The sequence below is a fragment of the Anoplopoma fimbria genome, chromosome 5 (genome assembly GCF_027596085.1).
Source record: "Anoplopoma fimbria isolate UVic2021 breed Golden Eagle Sablefish chromosome 5, Afim_UVic_2022, whole genome shotgun sequence".
Classification (NCBI taxonomy): domain Eukaryota; kingdom Metazoa; phylum Chordata; class Actinopteri; order Perciformes; family Anoplopomatidae; genus Anoplopoma; species Anoplopoma fimbria.
Genome location: NC_072453.1, coordinates 12,597,410 through 12,617,570, shown reverse-complemented (window position 1 = coordinate 12,617,570; position 20,161 = coordinate 12,597,410). Strand labels below are relative to the sequence as shown.

General features: G+C 41.5%; 1 protein-coding gene across 2 annotated transcripts in view; it reads right to left on the bottom strand.

Annotated features, from left to right (window-relative positions):
- Positions 1–20,161, bottom strand: part of dock1 (dedicator of cytokinesis 1) — a 175,369-nt gene that overhangs the window by 32,364 nt on the left and 122,844 nt on the right. For both annotated transcript variants that reach the window (XM_054598615.1, XM_054598616.1), the window contains exons 30-35: positions 8,821–8,899; positions 7,762–7,862; positions 2,605–2,663; positions 1,831–1,979; positions 658–743; positions 144–300 (exon numbers count right to left, since the gene is read on the bottom strand). In XM_054598615.1, the coding sequence (XP_054454590.1) occupies positions 144–300; positions 658–743; positions 1,831–1,979; positions 2,605–2,663; positions 7,762–7,862; positions 8,821–8,899 (631 nt within the window). The remainder of the gene's footprint in view (positions 1–143; positions 301–657; positions 744–1,830; positions 1,980–2,604; positions 2,664–7,761; positions 7,863–8,820; positions 8,900–20,161) is intronic.

Genomic DNA, 20,161 nt, shown 5'->3' with positions numbered 1-20,161 from the left:
ATGGTCCATTGACAATCATAGCCTGTGAACAAGGTGTTTATAGTACAGCTCTTGTTTTATAGTGATCTATAAACACATGTCATATAAGTACTGAGACTGTGTGTGTTCAGGAACTGAGAAAAAAAAGAAAGAAAGCATCTTACGAGCACGTTGACAGTGCAGCTCATGCGGTTTTCTTTGTTCTCGTCGTGCATGATGGTCCTGTAGTCCAGCAACCTCTCCAGCAGACGAACCACCAGAGTGACGAAGTTCTCGCCCGTCTTGGCCAAGTACTTGTGCTTCCTGCAGTGCTCCAGTAAACTGGTGTGAGTTCGTTTGGTAGTGGAGTGGGTGGAGTGGCGTTTGGTGCACACATGTGGTTGTGGAGGAAGAGAAGCAAGGTGGACAGAGAGGAAAACAAATGAGAAGCACGTAGAAGATGTTTAACTTTTCTGATTTTTTGCAGTTAAGGATTTCAGGGAGACAATCTTTTTTTTTTGTTGCACGGTAAAGCAGCGTTAGCGTCCAACTGAGAGGCAAATATCACAGTGGCAAGCTGTGATAGCAGTGTGATCATCAGCACACTGTGATTATTTTTTGAAGAGTGCCATGTTGCAATTAGCATTACCTAACTTGTGAGAGGCTCGGGCGTAATCCTGCCCATTAATCAGCACTTACATTTTCTGAAAGAGAATTTTGTACTGCTCGTCTCCGCGGCCCCCCTCCACCTCGTGATCCAGCTTGGTGATGATCTCGTTCTCAAACTGCAATTAGACAGAGCAGGCGTAAATAATCAGTGGAGCTAATTTTTCAATTCATTAACGCCATCTCCCCGTCTCACTCTCTCTCTCTCTCTCTCTCTGCATCGAGGCTCGGCTGAAGGGATCTGAGCTTCCACTTTAATTGCCAGCTGGTCATGAGCCGGTTTCCTCTGGTCATTATTCTCTTAACTTATTATTATCTGTATAAATTTGGTTAGAAGACAGAACTATGCTGCATCATGAGACACATCCCCTTTTACTTATGCTCTGTTTGCTGCAGCAGCCTCCGACACTGATGCATGGACTCTCATTTCTCTGATATTTCTATGTAGCAGCTGTACATAAAAACAGGTTTTATTGTGCTGAAACAAACCGATTTTCACTGACTTCTTTATTTGCTCGTGTGTTGGCCAGGCACAAATACAGAACAGAAGAGGAGAGTGCAGCCAAGTAAGAAAACATATAAATGCTGCTCTCTGCTAAGCCCCGGATTTACAACAAACGCAGACAAGGAGAGAGACCCAGGAAAAGGAAATATTACTGGCTTACAGCCTAAAAAAGGGGTCAGGCCAATGTGAAATTGATCACATTTCACTGAAGGTAAAGAATGAAAAATGGCATTCACCTCCAATGAGCCAGATCCTGAGTGACACATTGATTTGATTGGTTACACCACCACGCTCTAACACAGGACTACAGAACAAGGCCCAGCAGAGACATGAAGCCATTGTGCTGCTTTACAGTTTGATACAAGCACAATAAGCATCACATACTTCGGGCGCCTACATAAACATCACAAAGCTGAAAACTGCCTGAGACAACTTATGGCTGAACAGCTGTGGCCAAACGGATTTCCGTCATGCAGAAAAGGCTTAATTTTGCACTGTAACGGGAACATTACATTAAGTTCCACTTACCGTGGCTGTTGATAATCGGAGCACAACAAAATGAGATTTGCAGAATAACAAATGAGCTTGTGGCTGTGGAACTTTATCATGTTTTAGTGTCTAGACTCCTCAGATTCTCACTACTTCTCATAAAGTCATTTTGTTACAGTGCTGTTTGTTTTGTCATGTTTCAGAGGACGCACCCGCTGGAAGCTGCACGTGTAGTGGGACTCGCACTGCATCATGTCAAAGAAGATGGGGATGGTGGCCTTTCGCAACTCGATCTCAGGAACTAGCGTCATCTCCAGGATTGGACCCACCATCTCGGGAATGAATTTTATCTTGTGGGGCCCTAAGAGAGGAAAAATGACATTTACATATAAATGCACAGTGTAGTATATATACACAACTCATCTGTGGACCTTCATTTCAGTTCTACGTAGAATATATTTGATCTGACCAGGACAGGAGTAATACTTTAGTGTGCTATGGTTTTGGAATAAGCTGGTCCAAACAAATCTGGCTCCTCATGTCTATCAAGTCTCTCGTCAAAATTTTCCATGACAATCATGTGGTAATATACTTCAACACCTCAGGTAAAAAATAGCAAGAAGCTCATTAAAAACCAGTGAATAAGTCAATCTAATCTGGTGTAAAGCTTTAATTAAAGGATCAGATGGTGCAGGTTTCAATGAACAGACTGTAAGGGAGCCACAGGTGCCCAAATCAAACACCACAATTGAATTCCATGGAGCGTTAACAGCTCAGTCGCTCTAATCACACAACATAAAGCTAATTAAAACGCTTGTCTATATTTGGTTCTTTGGTGAGTTGACTCTTGAAGGTGAACGTATTTAGTTTGCAGATAATCATAAAAACATCTTTATTAGTGAATTAATTCAGAAAGAATAAAAACACAATTGTCTTTGGTTACAAATTAAACTGAACAATATTAACAGAATATTTAGTTAAGTTACCTAGATTGTACCACATGTCCCTGATTTCAAAGCCAATTTGTCTTCTCATGTCCTGGTACCTGAAACACAAAGAGGAGCAAATGTTATGCAGGCTACAGTCAAATCATGGCAAAGAAGATAAAACGACTTGGGGATGATCTAATTTAGAGAACAGCTTGCTGGATGTGAAAGTGAATGCAATATGAATAGCGTTTGCTGACTGCTTTAACTGCCTAATGCAATGTAACATACGTATATGAATGGCTGTGTCATGTCTCAGCTGTGGCGCAGCTGCTAGAACCAAAGACAGTGTTAATGTTGTTGCTAGTAATAGGAAAATGTCATATGAAGTAAGAGGAAAGATTAAAGGATGAGCCTAAAGATCAACAGAAAGTGAACTTAGCACAAAGTGTTAATGGATGCTAAAAAAAACAGGATGCTAGAGGACATCTCAAACACAGTGGATGCAGGGTGAGGAAGTGAGATGCCTCACAGTTGTGTGCCTCTACCAACCGACCATGTTGCAGTTACATCCATTTCTGACCAAAAATATCATCAGCCCATCATTTTCATCCTATTAGACATTTGTTAAATTGTCACAATTAGCATATTTAGTCTTGGGTTATGGCCAAAATGTGTTTTGTGAGTTCACAATAACTTATGACTACCAAACTGTTATCAGTTCAACCCTGAGTCTAATTATACGTTTGTGCTAAATTTGAAGAACTTTGCTCCTGAGATACGTTGTTAAGGAGAATGGACCGGGACTGACAACCCGAAGACATAATGCCTCCGTCCACAGCTGTTGCCGAGGCATATAAATGTATTTAATAGGCCCTCAGAGTGCTGTTTTTTATCTGATAGATGTCTGTATGAGCAGTGACAAAGAATAAATATAAGTAGTACAATAACATGTGTATTCGTGTACTCGTGACACAAGCATATAATGAGACGGTTTAAACAGATTGTCTATCGTAAGCTACTTGGCTTTGTTCTTTGGAATACAAATGCTCACCAAAGAATAATTTCCACTCATTTGAGTTCTGAACATAAACGCATGATCGGCAGTCAGCAGGCTGTCAACTATGGTCTGTCTTCTGCTGCTTGTATTTGAAAGAAGACAGTAGACATGGGGCAAAGCATTTGATCAGACAAGTCTTTGTTTGTATAGTTCTTGGAGGTCGACTCAAGAGCCCTTATATAAAACAAAGATTTGCAAAAAAAAAAAAAAAAAAAAAAAGAAGAAGCTGGAAGGTTTTGCTCCCCGTCCTGACTTATTGTCTATCTTCTGCGAAACCAGGGCTGATAAGCTGATCAGCTCTGCCATGTCGAGGTCATGAACCAATCTCCATGGCAGCTTGGAGCCCGTCTCCCTGCCTGCCACACACAAGGCCCAGGTCACAGAAAGGACACATAGTGAAGTGGAAAGGACAGAGAGGGATAAGACAGACAGTGAATGATGGAGAGACCAACAGGAGGGGAAACGACGAGCAGAGAGGCAGAAGGTGAGATCAGCTCTGTGAAAACGATCACATACATGAAACTGAAGTAATGGAGTAAGTAACTTTGAAAACAGATTGGACAATAGATAAGAAAAGTGAGTAAGTTCAAGCCTGAACTTGTTTTAAGATCAAGAATATAGAGGACAGAATGGAGATAACAGTCCTGAGAGAGCTATTTCTGACTGTTTTTACCGTGATTCCACTGGTCTGGTATGGCATGCTTTAGCCGCACCATTGCATGCTGAGAGGTAATCAGATGTATTTTCACTGCTGGCTCACCGTGGGGAATAACTGCACTGAAGCGCAATATTGTGGTTCTGTTTTGAAGCAGTGCCAAACCATCACAGTGTCTGTCCCCGACCCAAGCCATGTGGGATTCGGCTGATCAGACAGCTAGAATAAAAGTTAGGCTCAAAGTCGATGAATAGATCTATCCTTACTGCGGTGCTGTGTTACCCACTGTTCTGTAATATGGATAAAACAATCAGAGCCTGGCAGAAAATTACATATCCCCCTCTAAAGCTGGATAATGTGGAAAAATAGATGTTTTTAGAAGGATGAAACTATCTCAAGAGTTAGCCAACTGGTTTCAGGTTAGATTTGAACAACCTCTCTTTATGCCATTCTAGAGAACTTAGTATTATGAAAAGTTTGCAACCCAATGTTGTAAACAGTTGATCTAAAACTAAGCACCGCCCACTGACGGAAGAAAACGTACTTATCTTACAGCTAAACAGTACACTAAAATATGTTTCTGAAAACATTAGAGATCAGAAATAGGCGATGCAGTAACAGAGTCTTGATTTCATACTTGATCAGCGCTGCCTAATTTGACAGTTTGATAGGAGTTCACAAGCTTTATGAACTATGATTGACAGCTGTGATTTGTTGTTTCCGTTGGTCACGGTGGAATCTTACAAATCCCTTTAAGGGCACTAAAGGAGGCAGAGGAACCTGAGCTTATCACGGATTATCTGTCTCTTATCTATAGTGACTGTTTGAGCAAATATGCCCCAAAAAATATTTTTATAAGAGTTACCAATAGTAGCTTTAAGGTGTGCATGAATACAGCAGTATGCTAAAGTCTAACTTAAGTGGAACTCTTATCCCAACGCATCTACAACACAATAAATCAAATAGCCTGACATGACTCTGAAGGGCATTTAAAGTAAGATTTGGTGTCAGAGTCATCGATTACTTTCCTTCTCCCCCGTCTCGTGTCCTGTCCTGTCCAGCTGGTGGCGCTGCAGGCGACCGCATTGTTCGCCTGTGCCAACAATCAAGCCTTTCGGACATCAGACTATCACACTGAGTGACTGATGGAGCCACCTCGGTCTCCTCTTACACTGTCTCTTGCACGCTGATGGCATGACACCTTGGCATGACATTGCAGCGAAGCAGGAAAGATGAGAGTTTGAGGTCTAAGCGTGACACTTCTCCTGACCTCCATGAATATACATCCAAAGCCTCTTTCACATATTGTGACATTTCGGAGCACACCATGGCACAAGATGGAATTTCGAAAACCCAATTGATTGGTTTTGCCAATACTGTACAGAGACACACTAATGTATTTTGGCAGAGAGCAGAAGAGCATTAAAAGAATCCTTAACGAAGACGCTGCGTCACCTCTTTGAGGTCTGGCTGAGTCAAAACACTTTACAGTGTTTAGCCGTCAAAGGGATGAGTGTTGCCCACGGATTGATCTTCAAGCGGAGTATTGGCAAGATGATGAAGTAGAAAAAGATGCCCACCTCTTGAAATTACTGTACGACTGAATTATTTATTACATCTTACACTGTTTTGGCCTCTCATCCACACTTTGCAATTTGATAGTGTCTTCTCATTTATTCCTGCTCCCACTTGTTTCTACGATTGATTTCAGAGTATGCATGTGAGCCAGTGGAAGTGTGCAGCTTTGTGTCTCTACATATGGGCGCGCTCAGGAGGCGTGGTGTCCTCATCTGAGCCGAGGCAGACGCTGGGTGCTGTTCTATCACACTCCCGCAGGCAGCGAGGCACGCAGCTATGACTGTCGCCTGTCAGGACCCACAACACATACCTGTCAGCTACGGGGAGGAAAGCTCTCGGAGAGATTGACTAGGAATAACAGAGGGAGAACAGAGGTGAGCTGTGAGTCGATTTCGGGGGGCGGCTTGTGTTGAATATTGACACTGGGTCAGGAGGGCAAAGAGCAAGATTGTGAGGAGTAAAGAGGAAATCTTCATGGAAGCATGAGGTGATGGAAACACAAATGATGGAGGACAGAAGTACAGACAGACGTGGCAGAAAGAGAACAACAGTGACTGACAAGCTGTAGCCTGTAAGAACAGATGAGACGGAATCAAAGCCTGAAGTAAAGCAAGAGATGTTCACAAAACCTGACAATGTGACACTCCCTCTACTCATCACTCATTCCTGCATATCATGATGATGACATCGCTGCATGCTCATTTATCCATCTCTCTATGTGTATGTGTGTCTGCATTTCCACAATCACTGGCCAGAGCCCCTTTATTGTCATTAAAGGATAAAAAAAAAAAAAAAAAAAAGAAATTCTTTGATCAAATTAGTGTGGTTGATTTTGTCTACTTTTGTGTAAAGTTGTATTTGTCAAAGTTGCTGCTGAGGTGTGGAAACTAGGGGGTGAAATAAAATATCAGAAATATCCCAATATTATGTTTTGCGCTTTCATATAAATTCATAAAAACATAATTGATTTTTTATGAAAAAAAGTTTACGTGCAAAGATGAACTCAGTCAATGCATATTTTTTGAAAAAATATGATCTCTCAAAGTAGTGCTATGATAATGGATGTTACAGGGGCTGTGAGAAATTCAAATGCAAATGTCATTGTTCTGATTGGATAAAAAAAGTATACTTTTTTTGATTTAGATTTTACACATAAGGTAGTGTGTTCTTATTCTATGAAAGTTTTTTTCAAGGCGAGGCTGACAAGTGGAGAAAGGCAGGGTGGAGGTGGTGGTTGGGAACGTTGTTTGCTGTGTTCAGGCTGTTTGTGTGGGAGGCTATCAGGTCCGATAATAAAGCACTGACCAACGAGGAGCTTCGCTGTCAGGCTCGGGCACGCTGTGATGAATGCTTCAGTGACAAAAAAGCTCCTCCAAATGAAGATGAGAGCCAATGTAGTCCGCGTCTGCCCAGAAAGCATTTACACGTTTGGCTGCATTACCAGACGATGAGAAATACTAATGTAGATGAATGGCTTTTTTGTAGACAGGCAGCAGGAAACAAAACTCACCGAATTTACTGAAAGATGGGGTGAGATTTTTAGAAGTGATTTTTGAATGCGAAACTTTGTGGTTTGAAAACTTTGCGCTGTGCTATCAAATGTTCTCCCCTTTATCTGTTGCTAGAATAACTAGGAATAAAAAGAGATTACTTGATAAAGAACCAAATACCTGAATCCTACATTTCAAGTGATGCCGAACTTTTCTCTGATATCTGGTATTTGAGTACACGATGTGCTCACGATAACTCCTGGAGTTACTATGAGGCTGTTTCTGTTTTGTTCAGGAGGGCGAACAACTAGAGCAGCCTCCACTGGAGACATGGCGTGTTGGGAATCCCGCCCCTGAGCCTCCGTGTGATGAATTATATAAAGCGATGCGGAGGAGGCCATGTGGATTGGGAGAGGGAGAGCGCTCGTACTCACTTTTGGAAGATCTTGGCTCTTTTGTCGCTTGAGAAGTTCTCCAGCTGCAGTGACTCCTGGGTGAGGAAGGCTACAGCCAGGTGGAAGTAGTTGTTCCACAGCTGAGCCACATAATGACAGGCGGAGAGGACAAAATAACTTTTAACTCAGTCAAAAAGCAAGTTTACAACCATATCATTCAGTTCAACAGCACACTATGTGGCCTGGAAAGCGTTATAGTTTTTACTACATCAAAAGGTTTTGGGTGTAGTTAGTGTGTAGGGTCGCTGTACCAGTGATTGGAGAGGCTGGAGATTTAGGCCACTGATCTCCATAGCACATAGCACTCTCAATAAGACAATCACAGCAGCAAAAGGGAGAGCTATAATAGCCACCTTTTCAAACTGCAAAAAGTCAATTTATGCATATAAAATAAGTCTCTCAATGATGAGTTTTAAGAGCACATAGAGTAGAAACGTTCACATTTTTTTAGTTTTAATTAAATAACACCTAACCCCATTATTCATACACCATAAGGAGAGATCAGAGTGCTATACGTCCCACTAATAATCCATAAAGGTTTTAACAGCAATGTAGTAGGTGCCAACATTAACATTTTACCATATGTCAGACATTTAAAAAGCAAGCAGAATAAGTTGATCTCTTCTAGGGGGAGCAGGTTAAAATATTCTGAAATGCACATCAAATCAAATTGCGGGCCATTACACAGTAATTGATGTTCCTGCGCCACAATTTTTATGCCTGCTCTCTTTTTTTTTTCTTCCTCTCTCTCCTTTTCAGAAGATCCAACAATGCTGCATCTGGAACATTAAAAGCAGCCTCAGTGTGAAACTGCAGTGAAGTGATGACATAAAAAGAAAATGCCATCCAAATCTTTTGCAAAGCTGCTGCTAATAGTACTCAACGTGACTAAAAGAACATCGTCTCCGGGAGGGAGGGAGGGTGGGGTGTGTGTGTGTGTGTGTGTGTGTGTGTGTGTGTGTGTGTGTGTGGGGGGGGATACTATCAAGGTTGTTCCCCCAAAAAAGAAAAAAGACTTTCAAAAGGTTCGGCTCTTACCTGTAGCTCAAAGTTGGTTTGATCCAGAAATTTCTTGTTCAACACTGCTGCATACTGATTAATGGCCCGCAGGAACACTCTGGAAAGATAAGAGGAAAAAAGTTTGTTTTTCTAGTCTTCATAGTAATGAAACCCCCCTAAAGTAAAGGTGTTTACATTCTATTGTTTCTAATTAATAGGATTAAATGTTGCTTTAAGACAATTCTGAGCATTCCCTTCAGAAATCCTGCTTGTTGATCAAGTAGCTGCCCGGTATTCATGTACACAACACTTGAACTCACAACAAAACAAATCATGTAACAACCTGTTTAAACTTCTGAACAAATCAGTTAAGAAAATGCCAAATGCAAAAGACCATGACCTCTATATTCTTGTTCCAATCATATATTCAAATGTACGCAATGTGTTAAATACACAAACGTAATGAAGCATAGGATAAACTTAAGCTTCACTTTACTGAAAAGATAGAAAGAAAGTTCGTTTAAACTCATTCTGAAAGAATTCAATTTGAATTTCGTTAAAGCATTCTTTCATTCTGTCTTTCAGTGAGTTTTTGATGTTTGATCTTGTTAATCATGAATCTTTTCAGGGGGCACTTTTCATGATTCATTTCTCAGTACTGTGGAACACCATGCTCTTGTCAAAATACATAGAGAAAACATTTCTCTTCTTAAGTTTGGGGAAAGAAAGGCAACAAAAACCACTCGGCTAAGGTTGGGGAAAGCTTATGATTGCACGCCATACCATAATAAATAAATGACACGAGTTCCTGCATTGGGTTTACACTGTATACCTCAGAATCTCACAATATGAATTCTGTCATTGGCAGTTTGTGCGGTAGTAGCCAGACATGGAGAGAACGTTTCAGAAGAGAACTAAAGTGAAACACAGGTTCACTCTTTCTCTTTGGCAGACGGAGGTACAGAAGGAGCTCCAGGCACTCCCGAAAAAAGATGCAATGAGTAGATCTTAATGAGAATGCTGTCTGATGGGTTAATCCAGTCCGATGTTGCAGAATTAAATGTTAATAATTTAAGAGGCATGAAGCTTTTAGAGGGGAATTATGATTGCTACTTACAGAGTCAGAGGCCCATCCGCTATTTAACTTCATTCCCTGGCGGAAGCAGCCATACAACACTGTGTGTACTACTCTCAAAGAATTACCCACGGAGGAAAAAAAACCTAAAAAAAACTTATCATGAGTGTAGGAGAATTAATGTCAAGAACAGTGTATATTCCATAACCTGGCATACTTCATTTAAGGAACACTACGGGGTCTTGGGTCCGCACAACTACTTATCAATAAACAAACCGCAAAAAAATGATCAACCAAGTGACCATATTAAGATACATCAGGATGTGCCATAAAGGGAAAAAATGGCAAGGTGAAACAAGGACGATTGGTACGCCACTTAAGTGGATTGCATCAGGGTTTCATGAGCGGGCAATAAAGCGGCATGAAGATGTGACGCTGGTGTAACGGACCCTGGCAGGTGAACAGAGATCTGCTGCACGGCCAGATCCAACAGAAGCAGCTGTTGAACCCCCCACACCCCCCTCCCTCCCTCCCTTGGCATGACTAAAAGGTAAACCCTCACTCGAACCGGGACTCGCTGTGGGAATCAGCAAAAATCCTCACACATCATCTCGGGAGTCTCTAACTGTATGTAACAGCATAGCAGTGAACCACCTGAGAGAGAGGGAGGAAGGGGGGGAGAGAGAGGAGGAGAGAGAGAGAGAGAGAGAGAGAGAGAGAGAGAGAGCTGGGGTTTCCCTGAGCGCCACGTCAAAACTGACCTTGAACAGGAGCAACCATCACTGCTGAGACGACAACACTGTGGGATGTGCCGTGTTTTAAAAGCCGTGCTATGTTCACGTCCCCACATTTATCTCCACCGCTGACTAAATGCTATCCTGTGCCGACGTGGGATACATTTTAACAGTCACCTTAATTATTAGCTGGAAAGGTTAACTGTCATCGAGCACCTTTGGATAAGCCATTAGAAGTGCATTTTCTCTGGCTCTTTGGCCCCTCAAAGCGGGAGACTACCCCCCCCCCCCCCCACACACACACACACACACACACTCCCCGCCCACCTCCCGTCTCCTAAGCACTCAGACAGCCTATTACATCTATCCTGTCTGCACAAGCACAGCACAGCACAGCACCCCCCAGCCCCCCCCCCCCCCCTCTGCACGACTCACTCAATTTTCTGCAGCTGTGAACATGTCAATATAGTTCATACGCCTAACACTGGACTAATGCTAAAATGTGTTTCCATCTGCTGCACCTGTGGGCTGAGAAATAGTACTGCTCAATATGTGGGGCTGATTACTTTCAGTTTTTGAATTTCACAAAAAAAAAAAAATTATTGTTTGTTTTGAATATTTAAAGAAACAGGTACTATTGGCTCAGGGATACTCAGAACAATAGTTTCATTGGCCAGTTTTAAAGACTGCTTTTATATGAAGCGGAAATTCCAACTCCTATAAATTGTTTAATTTAGATTTTAGCTTTAGTCTGCAGATGTTATGAAGGCTAGTTGGGTCCAGTTTTTGTTTTGGTATTGATTGGTATTTCAGTATTGGTAATTTGTATTCTTGATGTATTTGTTTTGAAGCACGCTGTTTTTAGTTATCAGCATGTGTGTTGCAATTATTTTTTTTTTTTACTGCCTCTGCTATGGGACCACTGATCAAACTTGCTTTAGGCTACTCTGTATCTGTATTGTGCATTGTCTTTGTTACATAAACTCTAAAACAAAATAAAGAAATACACTGCGAAAATTGCCACAATTGTTGACATTGCCAGAGGGCTTCTTTATAGGTTAAGAGTGAGGCGTGTCCAACTGAACTCATTTATAATCACCAATAGCTGTAAGTTCTACAGACATTACCGAGGTAGCACACAGCTCTCACTGCTGGGTCACACGGGGAGGAAAGAGCGAGATCAATTCACAGCTTCTGGCTAAATATGACTCAACAGGCAAAATGCAGCCGTAATCAACCATTTCTGCTTGATCACCCTTTTCCAGTAGCGCCACTCCTTCAAGGTTCCACTGCAAACTGTATATAAAGGCAGGTAATTTACTGATCTGCAGTATCTGTACGCAAACGTGAGATGCTTTTCCATAAAATACGTTTTATGAGTTTACAACTTAAACTGCGTTACCTGGAAGCCTATTTGAAGCCAGCAGTCTGCCTGAGCTCCGACATAAAATGGGCTTTAACGAACAGACAGGACAGTTCCTCTGTGAGCACATCCTGCCATTAATTAAAGTGAAAAACTTAATGAGGCGGATGAAAATAGAATATACTCTCCCTCACAGTGGGCTTCGACAAAGACACTCCAAAAAAGGCCATTTAAAACAAGATTAAAAGGCATCCAGAGATCATTTTCTGAACTTTAGAATATATCTTTTTTTAAATGTGGGCTAAAAAAGTATGAAATTTTAAATTTGTGGCTCTTAAATAAATGCAATTGAATTAACAAAAGCTCTACTCTGTCTGTATTTGAGTTAGTACACTCCGGGAGGAATTATTCATAAAAAAGATGTAATTACTGTACAGACTGTAATTAATCACCATATTGATTTCAGAGAATATTCTTTGCACAGACAGAATGAGAGGAGTGTGAATTAGGGGTGTCTGCATGGTGAACATTATGTCATGCACTGCTCTTTTAAGCTTGCATTATTAACAAAGCCAAATGCCAGGAGGAAGATGCTCGGCTGCCTTGCAACATCTGTGACGGCCGGAAAAAAACAGGATGCACAGGGAGAGACAATGACAAAACACTTCTTTATAACTCCATTACAACTACAAGCAAAGATGCTAATGACGGGGAAATCTGAGCTGATTCTATAAATGTAAGCAAAGACTCATCCAACAGGATTGAGTCTTTGCTTCACGCCTTCAGCCATGGCATCAAGCACAGTCTAGAAATGTGTGATTCCTAAAAACAGCCTGCCCTGTTACTTCGGGGTTTTTTTTTTCCCACCTCAAGCTCAGCAGGGAAATCAAAGTAGCTCTAACCATCGCCAGAAATCACAGGCTTCCCTGTTTTCTGCTGAGAAGGAGACAAAAACATAACTTGGAGATCCTTTAACTTTTTAATTAGGCAGGGCTAGAGCAGCTCGTCCACATTGGAGCCATTCTGGTACTGTATACATATGGCATCATCGTGATGAATATGCCCCATAAAAACTGTCAGTGTCAGAAAAATCACCCCATTACCGCTGATTGATGGGCGTGCTGTATTTACATTTCAGTACACAGACAACAGAGGATTTTGCTTTCCGTACCTCTTGATGCTTTTACATTTGACTTAATCGCTCACCTCCTGCACCGCAGACACCTAGCACATATGCTAATGACAAGTTATCAGCAGATCATACTTGCTAATTGAGTTCAGAGAGCATCCCCGATAATGATCATTATCCCATTTGCATACTCTAAAAGCTGGCGTATCTGCCTGTGCTCAAAGATAAGGAAAGGTCAAAAACCTTCATTATCGGAGCAATTTATTGAATTATATTACCTTTTATTTCAGACACCTGATCTTAAATCAGATTGATTTATCTGTCAACATACTGTATTTTCAACCTAATTCTATCAGACTATTGGTAAAGTTTATTACGGCTTTTTCAGATAAACTAGGCTGTAAGAATATTGAGCAGTGCACCCTAGGGAAGCTCTAATGACTCAAAAAAAACAAAACACTTGGGTGAGGCAGTACTGCTCTCAACGGTTGGACCTTTCAATTTACACTGAGTGAAAAAGAACTCACTTCTTCACTCCACTTTTAGCAATAAAGGGCTCTTAAATCTAGCTGGGTTGATGGTGCCCAAATAAAATCTTTACACCAGATATAATGTTAAAGCTGAAAGCTCTTTAATGTCTGGAGTGATGAAAGGTGGTTTTTGCCATGTTTCGAGCTGTGTGGAGGCAATCCTTCACCATAGATACGCTCTGAATTTCGCATTTGGCATGCATCCTCACTTCCATGTAAAATAACCCGATGAAGGTCTACGCACCGAAACGTCGTGACTAAAATACATTTATACGCAAGTGAAGAAGCCAGTGTGGGTGAGTTTTTGTTCTATATTCTGCATTTGGCACCTTTAAAAAATAACCATTTGGAAGTTACTGACAGACTCAGAAAAACCCCTCAGAAGATTTTTGCAGAGTTCTTATGGAGTAAACTGGAGCTGAGTAGAAGATGACTTTAGATATGTTTTAGTGGGTTGGTTTCATAGAATGTGTTTGTGGGACTGTATAAAATGACACTTGAAAAGATATGACTTCTGACCGACCCCCACGGGCCGGTGAGGGCCCATCTGTCATGAGACTGCTAAAAAAAAAAAAAAAAAAGGGAAAAAAGCTGCTATGGCTTTGACTTGGCAGCACCAGGCTGTGCGATGCCAGTGTCAGAGCTGAAGAGCGCTAGCTTCCGCCAGCCTACAAACACAGAGATCTGAGGTGTAACAATGACAGCAAAAGGCTGCTCTTTTTCATCCAGGCCAAAAGTTTGTGAAGAGATGACCGGATTACTAATGAGGCGACAAGGGCTGATTCAGACAGAACTCCAAAAACTGGTGAGCAGTAAAAACTACCAACTTTTTTGCAGCGGAGTCACAGTGTTGGAGAAGTTCATGTTGAGGAACGGATGAATCACAAAGCAATTAAAATAGATTCTAACAGTCTTTTTTCCATGATTTCCATGAATACAAATGATATGCCTGAAGAATACTAGAAAGAAGGATTAAAAGCATTTGGACTTTTTTTTTGCACACAAAACATTTGGAGGAAAGTTTTCACACACTGACATTCTTTTGACAGTATATATTTAGCGATAAGGAGGTTGTGGTAGAAGGGTTGATTCCGAAAACACCAGACTTTCTTCCCGGAGATCACTGTTCATGGTCCTTGTGAAAGTCAGGGTTGACTTCTTTGTCACATAACTTCCATTCTTGACTTACGCCATTTCTGCAGTTCTTTCAACCCAAACCACAAACTTTTCCTAAACCTAACCTGGTAGTTTTGCTGCCTAAACACGGCGCACTGATCGCTCTTGTTGCCGGAAAATGCAACAACAAAAATATATATATATATAACTCCATACGAACCGTTACATACATATTCATTCATACATTGAATTTTGCATCAATGATGATTTGAATTCCAAATTAAACACACATCCGAAACGCAGGCATTCGGTTTAACACACTGTTCCTCTAAAGACAAAAGTAATTGGGCGATCACAGTGAAAGGAGCTTTCAGTGAGCTTCACAGCAAACATGTCAGTTATGTTCAGAGAGAGAAGACAGAAATGAGCTGAAGCATATTCACTGGGTGTCAAATGAACCATCCACCCCAGTGTATGTAAAAAAATTGAGGTATGTAACTTACAAATTGCTCTTTTATGCTACTTCTTCTCTGCATTTTACAGGGAAATTGCCAGTTGTCATCTTAAATTAGTGGCTACGTTGCAGATTAAGATTTTACTTTACATAAAACACGTATGATCTTCGTATGAATCGTGATGCACACACTGGAGGAATCCAGTGTGGTAGGTCCGGCTGACGGATAGTTTCCCGACACAGTAATCCACCCTGCTGCGTCTTGATAATGACTTTGATAAAACCATGTTGAGCGAAGTCACACTGGATGTTATCACTCCTCAGGGGGCATTATTCAAAGGCCAGCTGACAGGATCACAGCTACTCAGGCAAACTGCACACACACATAGCGACAGACATGCGAGTAGTCTGTGGAGGTGGTGTGTTTGGCATTTACATCAAAGCTCTTTTGAGGCTAACCTACACCGGCATGTTGAAGAACAAATACCCAAACATACATCAGCAGCAGCAGCTGGTGATGATGATGCAGTGCAGTATGCAGCGATATGTCACAAACCATGTTTCATGACTGTCCCACGGGTCCTCTGTAAAGCATTGCCTTAATCTCATTATTGCAGAATTACCACTTAAACCTCACACACAAGAGAAAGAGAAAGAGAGAGAGAGAGAGTAGACAACTGTCACTTCATTAACAGACCAGCATAGTAGGAGAGAGCCCTGTAAAGGTCAGGCTGTTCTTTGCAGCTCACAATGCCAAAACAAAAGCAGAAGCTTCTGATAAACACTGGCGGTGCGCATTAAATGTGTGTGCACTGATCATGTGGGAGGCTTATCGTCAAAGCTACGTATAGTATGTCCTCTATAATCTTTACTGGAAGTGCATAATAAAACTTTTCAGAAATATACACTCCGTTGCCAGTTTGTTCACGCTCAGCTAAGTAGTCTAACCTACCAGTCATGCAAAGCTTACCTTAACTAGGTGCACCTAATAAACTGACAACTGAGGGGGACATTTACAAAGAATGGATTGATGCCTCTGACCAAACCATGAATTGCAAATGGCTATCTGCCCCGCCACATGGTCTGATACACAAAAGATATAACGCTAATGATTTTACAGAAAAGACATGCCCATAAAGTTTTCCAGTGATTTATTTTCCTTCCGTGACTTTGCCTGGCTACAATCACTGCTTCCATGATCACTGAAAAGTCTGGGCGTGACGCAATGTGCTTTAGTTACCACCAACTTTCTGACGCTAGAAATGTCACTGTCGCTGCGGGTGCATATTAGAGCTGACTGGTTTTGTTATTGTGGGGTTTTTTTGCAGCAAATTTATGCACGTTACCATTTTTCAAATAGGTGCAAATACCACAGGAGCACCGTGATGCTATTTGTCTGGAAGCACATCTAGGGGTGCTTTGAGAATAACACGGTTTCTTTTCATCTTGTTCCTGCAGCTTCAGCATCAGCAAATCCTTTTGTGAACTCCCCCCCTCAGTGTATATGACACTACTCACAGAAACATGTTTCATGCTTCTTTTAACGCGATGCCTCGTTGGAATTTCCTAATCGAGCTCGAAAGAATTTGAAGAATCTTTTCAGGACAGGACCATCCAACTTGTCTTAAAGTAACTACACGTAGAGTTGTGAGTTTCTCAACTAGCATTCCTTCTCAACAGCACAGTAAGTAGTATGTCAAAAAGCAAAAGTATGTAAAATCAGATATCCACAAAGCCCACAGGTGCTATTTTTTTTTTATCCTGGTGGGTGGTGGGTTGTACCGGGGCAAACAGGATCACAACATCATTGGCAGTCCTTTCACTCTCCGCGAGTCCTTCCTTCCAGAGCTGCCCTCCAGGTCCTGGATTAGTCATGGAGCGAACACCAAACGGCAGCCAGCCAGCCTTAGAAACCCTCTCCTAATGAGCCTGTGAGGGACTGGTGGCACGGGTTATCCAGTTAAAGAGCTGCTTCTTCAGCTCGTCTGGGCTTTCATCTTTTCATCTGCCACGCTGGGCTCTCTGAGAACTCCCCATTCATCTCTCAATCATTCTTACACATAATTAACAGCTCCGTCGGAAACTTTTGCCCTCATTTGGGGAAATGGACTGATTTCGAGAAGGTCATCTGATGTCAACTCAAGACTAATACACGAAGAGTTGTTCACATGTCCTTATAATTCTGCAAGGCACGAAAAACACGTATTGTGTATTCTTTTGAATGCCAATCACAGACGAAAGTAATACAAGGACTGCAAGAAAACAGTTGTTCAGTTTATCTGCACATATTGTCTGAATAACACAGTGAATTATAACTTTTTAAAAACTTAATTTTAAAGTTGAAAAAGTATCAATTTAGCAATGATTATTAAACAATATTTGAATTGATCTGTGAACTGCCCTTTTGTTGTTTTTGAGTAATTTAAGCCATTAAAGTGTTAACATTTTATACTGGGAGAATGAAATACTCAACACTTATCAATTTGTCAAATATCACTAATTACAATTGATCTTCATTTTTACTCAATCTGTTAATTAAGTCTTTTGCTGGCTGCAACAGCAACAGCTGTTCAAACGCTTCGCCTTACGGCTGGGAGGAAGAAAAACATTGGCAATGCAGTCAGAATGTTCAGATTGATGATGAAGATAGCACTTAGCATGCAGTGATTCAGCACATCTCGGGATGTAAGGTTGAGGAGCACAGAGCTCTTGAAAAGTTTACTATGCAGATCTGTAAAGCATTTAGCTGACTGCACAAAGCAGCCGGCAGCTGTTCTCTGGTAAAAAAAAACAACACTGTGATACAAGTTGTTGTTTTTTTTATCCCTGTGAGAAAACCGACAGTAACTATAGCACTTAAGCAAATTCCAACTTGTGCTAATTCAGAAAGCACTCTTTAACAAAAATCAAGGTTTACCTACAGGGCACTTGTACCTCTAAAAAAATATATATATATTGCCACATCTAAAGAGGAGCTTTAAATGCTGCTTAATTATTACAAATAGCATTCATGTTGAATCCCCTTGTTCCATTTTACTGCAACACTGCAACAAAGATAGCTAACATGCTTTCAAATGTGAACAAAAATCTAGGTCTCTTGAATGATGCCAGACAAGCCCAGAGTGGAACCTTGAGGTCAGGGTCAGCAGAGCCCGACACACATACGCTTCAGATGTCCATTTTGGGTGTAATGACCTGAGTAACCTAAGTGAGAAAAATTTTGACTTTGGAGGACAAGTGTGAGTCCATGTCTACTGCCGGTTAGCAGTCACTATTGAGCCATGGTCAGCTGGCATGGTAGAAATGGCAGCCAATGGCCAATCAGCCTGATGCTGCTGCTTTCCCCATGGCAATTAGAGCTCATAAATCGGTTTACAACATGGAGGAAGTGAGAAGCAATGGGTGGAGAAGAAGGAGTGGGAGGAAACGACTTCTGCTAGCGCTCATGCCCGTCTCATTAGTGGTGCGATCCTAATGTGTGGACATGAAAGAACAGTCTGCTGATGCCGTGGGTGGCTATCTGTGTGCTGACTGTGGCAAGTGTGGATGGACTTGCCACAGAAACTAATCTAAAAATCTAAATATGCTTCCAAATGTATTTTTATAAAAGTTCTGAAATGTGTCAACTGAGTTATGATGCTGCTAAAATAAGTGCTTTATTAAGGCAATTTAAAAAGAAAACAAGCATATATTCTAAAAGTCTACTAAACAAGATTTTCATATTAATGGATCCAATGACCATGTCGCTTAATAAAAAATATCACCCAACTCTTCAGCTACCCTTAGCTCTTTTAACATCTTTTAGCTAATTATTCTCCTTCATGGTTCAGTCTCACTTCTGTCATTAATCCTTTTCCCAGCCGAAGCAGACAAGCTCTGATAAACCCGCTGTACACTCCATGTCCATCACTAATGGGACGGACAGAGTTAACAACAAGTTAACAACAAACAAAAGTTTAACAGAGCTTTAGAAATCTAAATGAACTTCAGAATAAAGTGGTGTTGTTGGTTTAATGCTACAGCCTCTGAGACGTGACACTTTCAAGTTTGACTGCTGTGAATTCAATAAGTCTCCGGTGCTCTGGCAATCACAGAGAACACAGCGATAGAGCATGAGACACACACACGCACACACACACACACACACACACACACACACACACACACACACACACACACACACACACACACACACACACACACACACACACACACACACACACACACACACACACACACACACGCACACGCACACACACACACACGCACACAGCTTCCATGCCCTTATACAGTCAAAAAAACCCAAAACATTTATACCTATCTCATGGGACGTATGAATGTGTCACCTTGGGTTTCCAGGAAACAAGCCATCAAACACTCTGTCGGATGGCGAAAAATGAAGTTTTGCTAATTGGCCACAAAGCCTTCACCTGCGATATTCAAAACAGGCTCGGGTATAAAGACTGCAAGATGAGTCAGTCTTATTTTTCATTGAGTTGAACAATGATTTAACTCCAGCAAGTGGCTGAACGTACTCACCAGAATGCTAAATGAATCTAACGGCTGTCACAAACAAGGTGCAAATAGAAAAAAAGGTTCAATTGAAGTACATCCTGCTGAGGCAGTGGAAGCCACACATTGGCCTCCAGTCTGAGAGTCAACAAAAAAAAAAAACATTTCATATGAGAAGTACAAAGAATGATCTGAGAAAGAACTGCTGGCATCTGAGTGATGCTCACCACATCCCTAAAGCAGCTTCAGAAAGTAAAGGATCACATTGTGGAGTGAGCTTTGTAGTCTGCTGAATGCACGTCAAATCATGCGTTGTTGATGCACATGTTGTGTGTGTGTGTGTGTGTGTGTGTGTGTGTGTGTGTGTGTGTGTGTGTGTGTGTGTGTGTTTGGCCAGGGTCAGGACTGCATGTTTTTACATCCCAACACTACAGCACAGTCTCCAGCAGAACAGATGTGATTTGCAC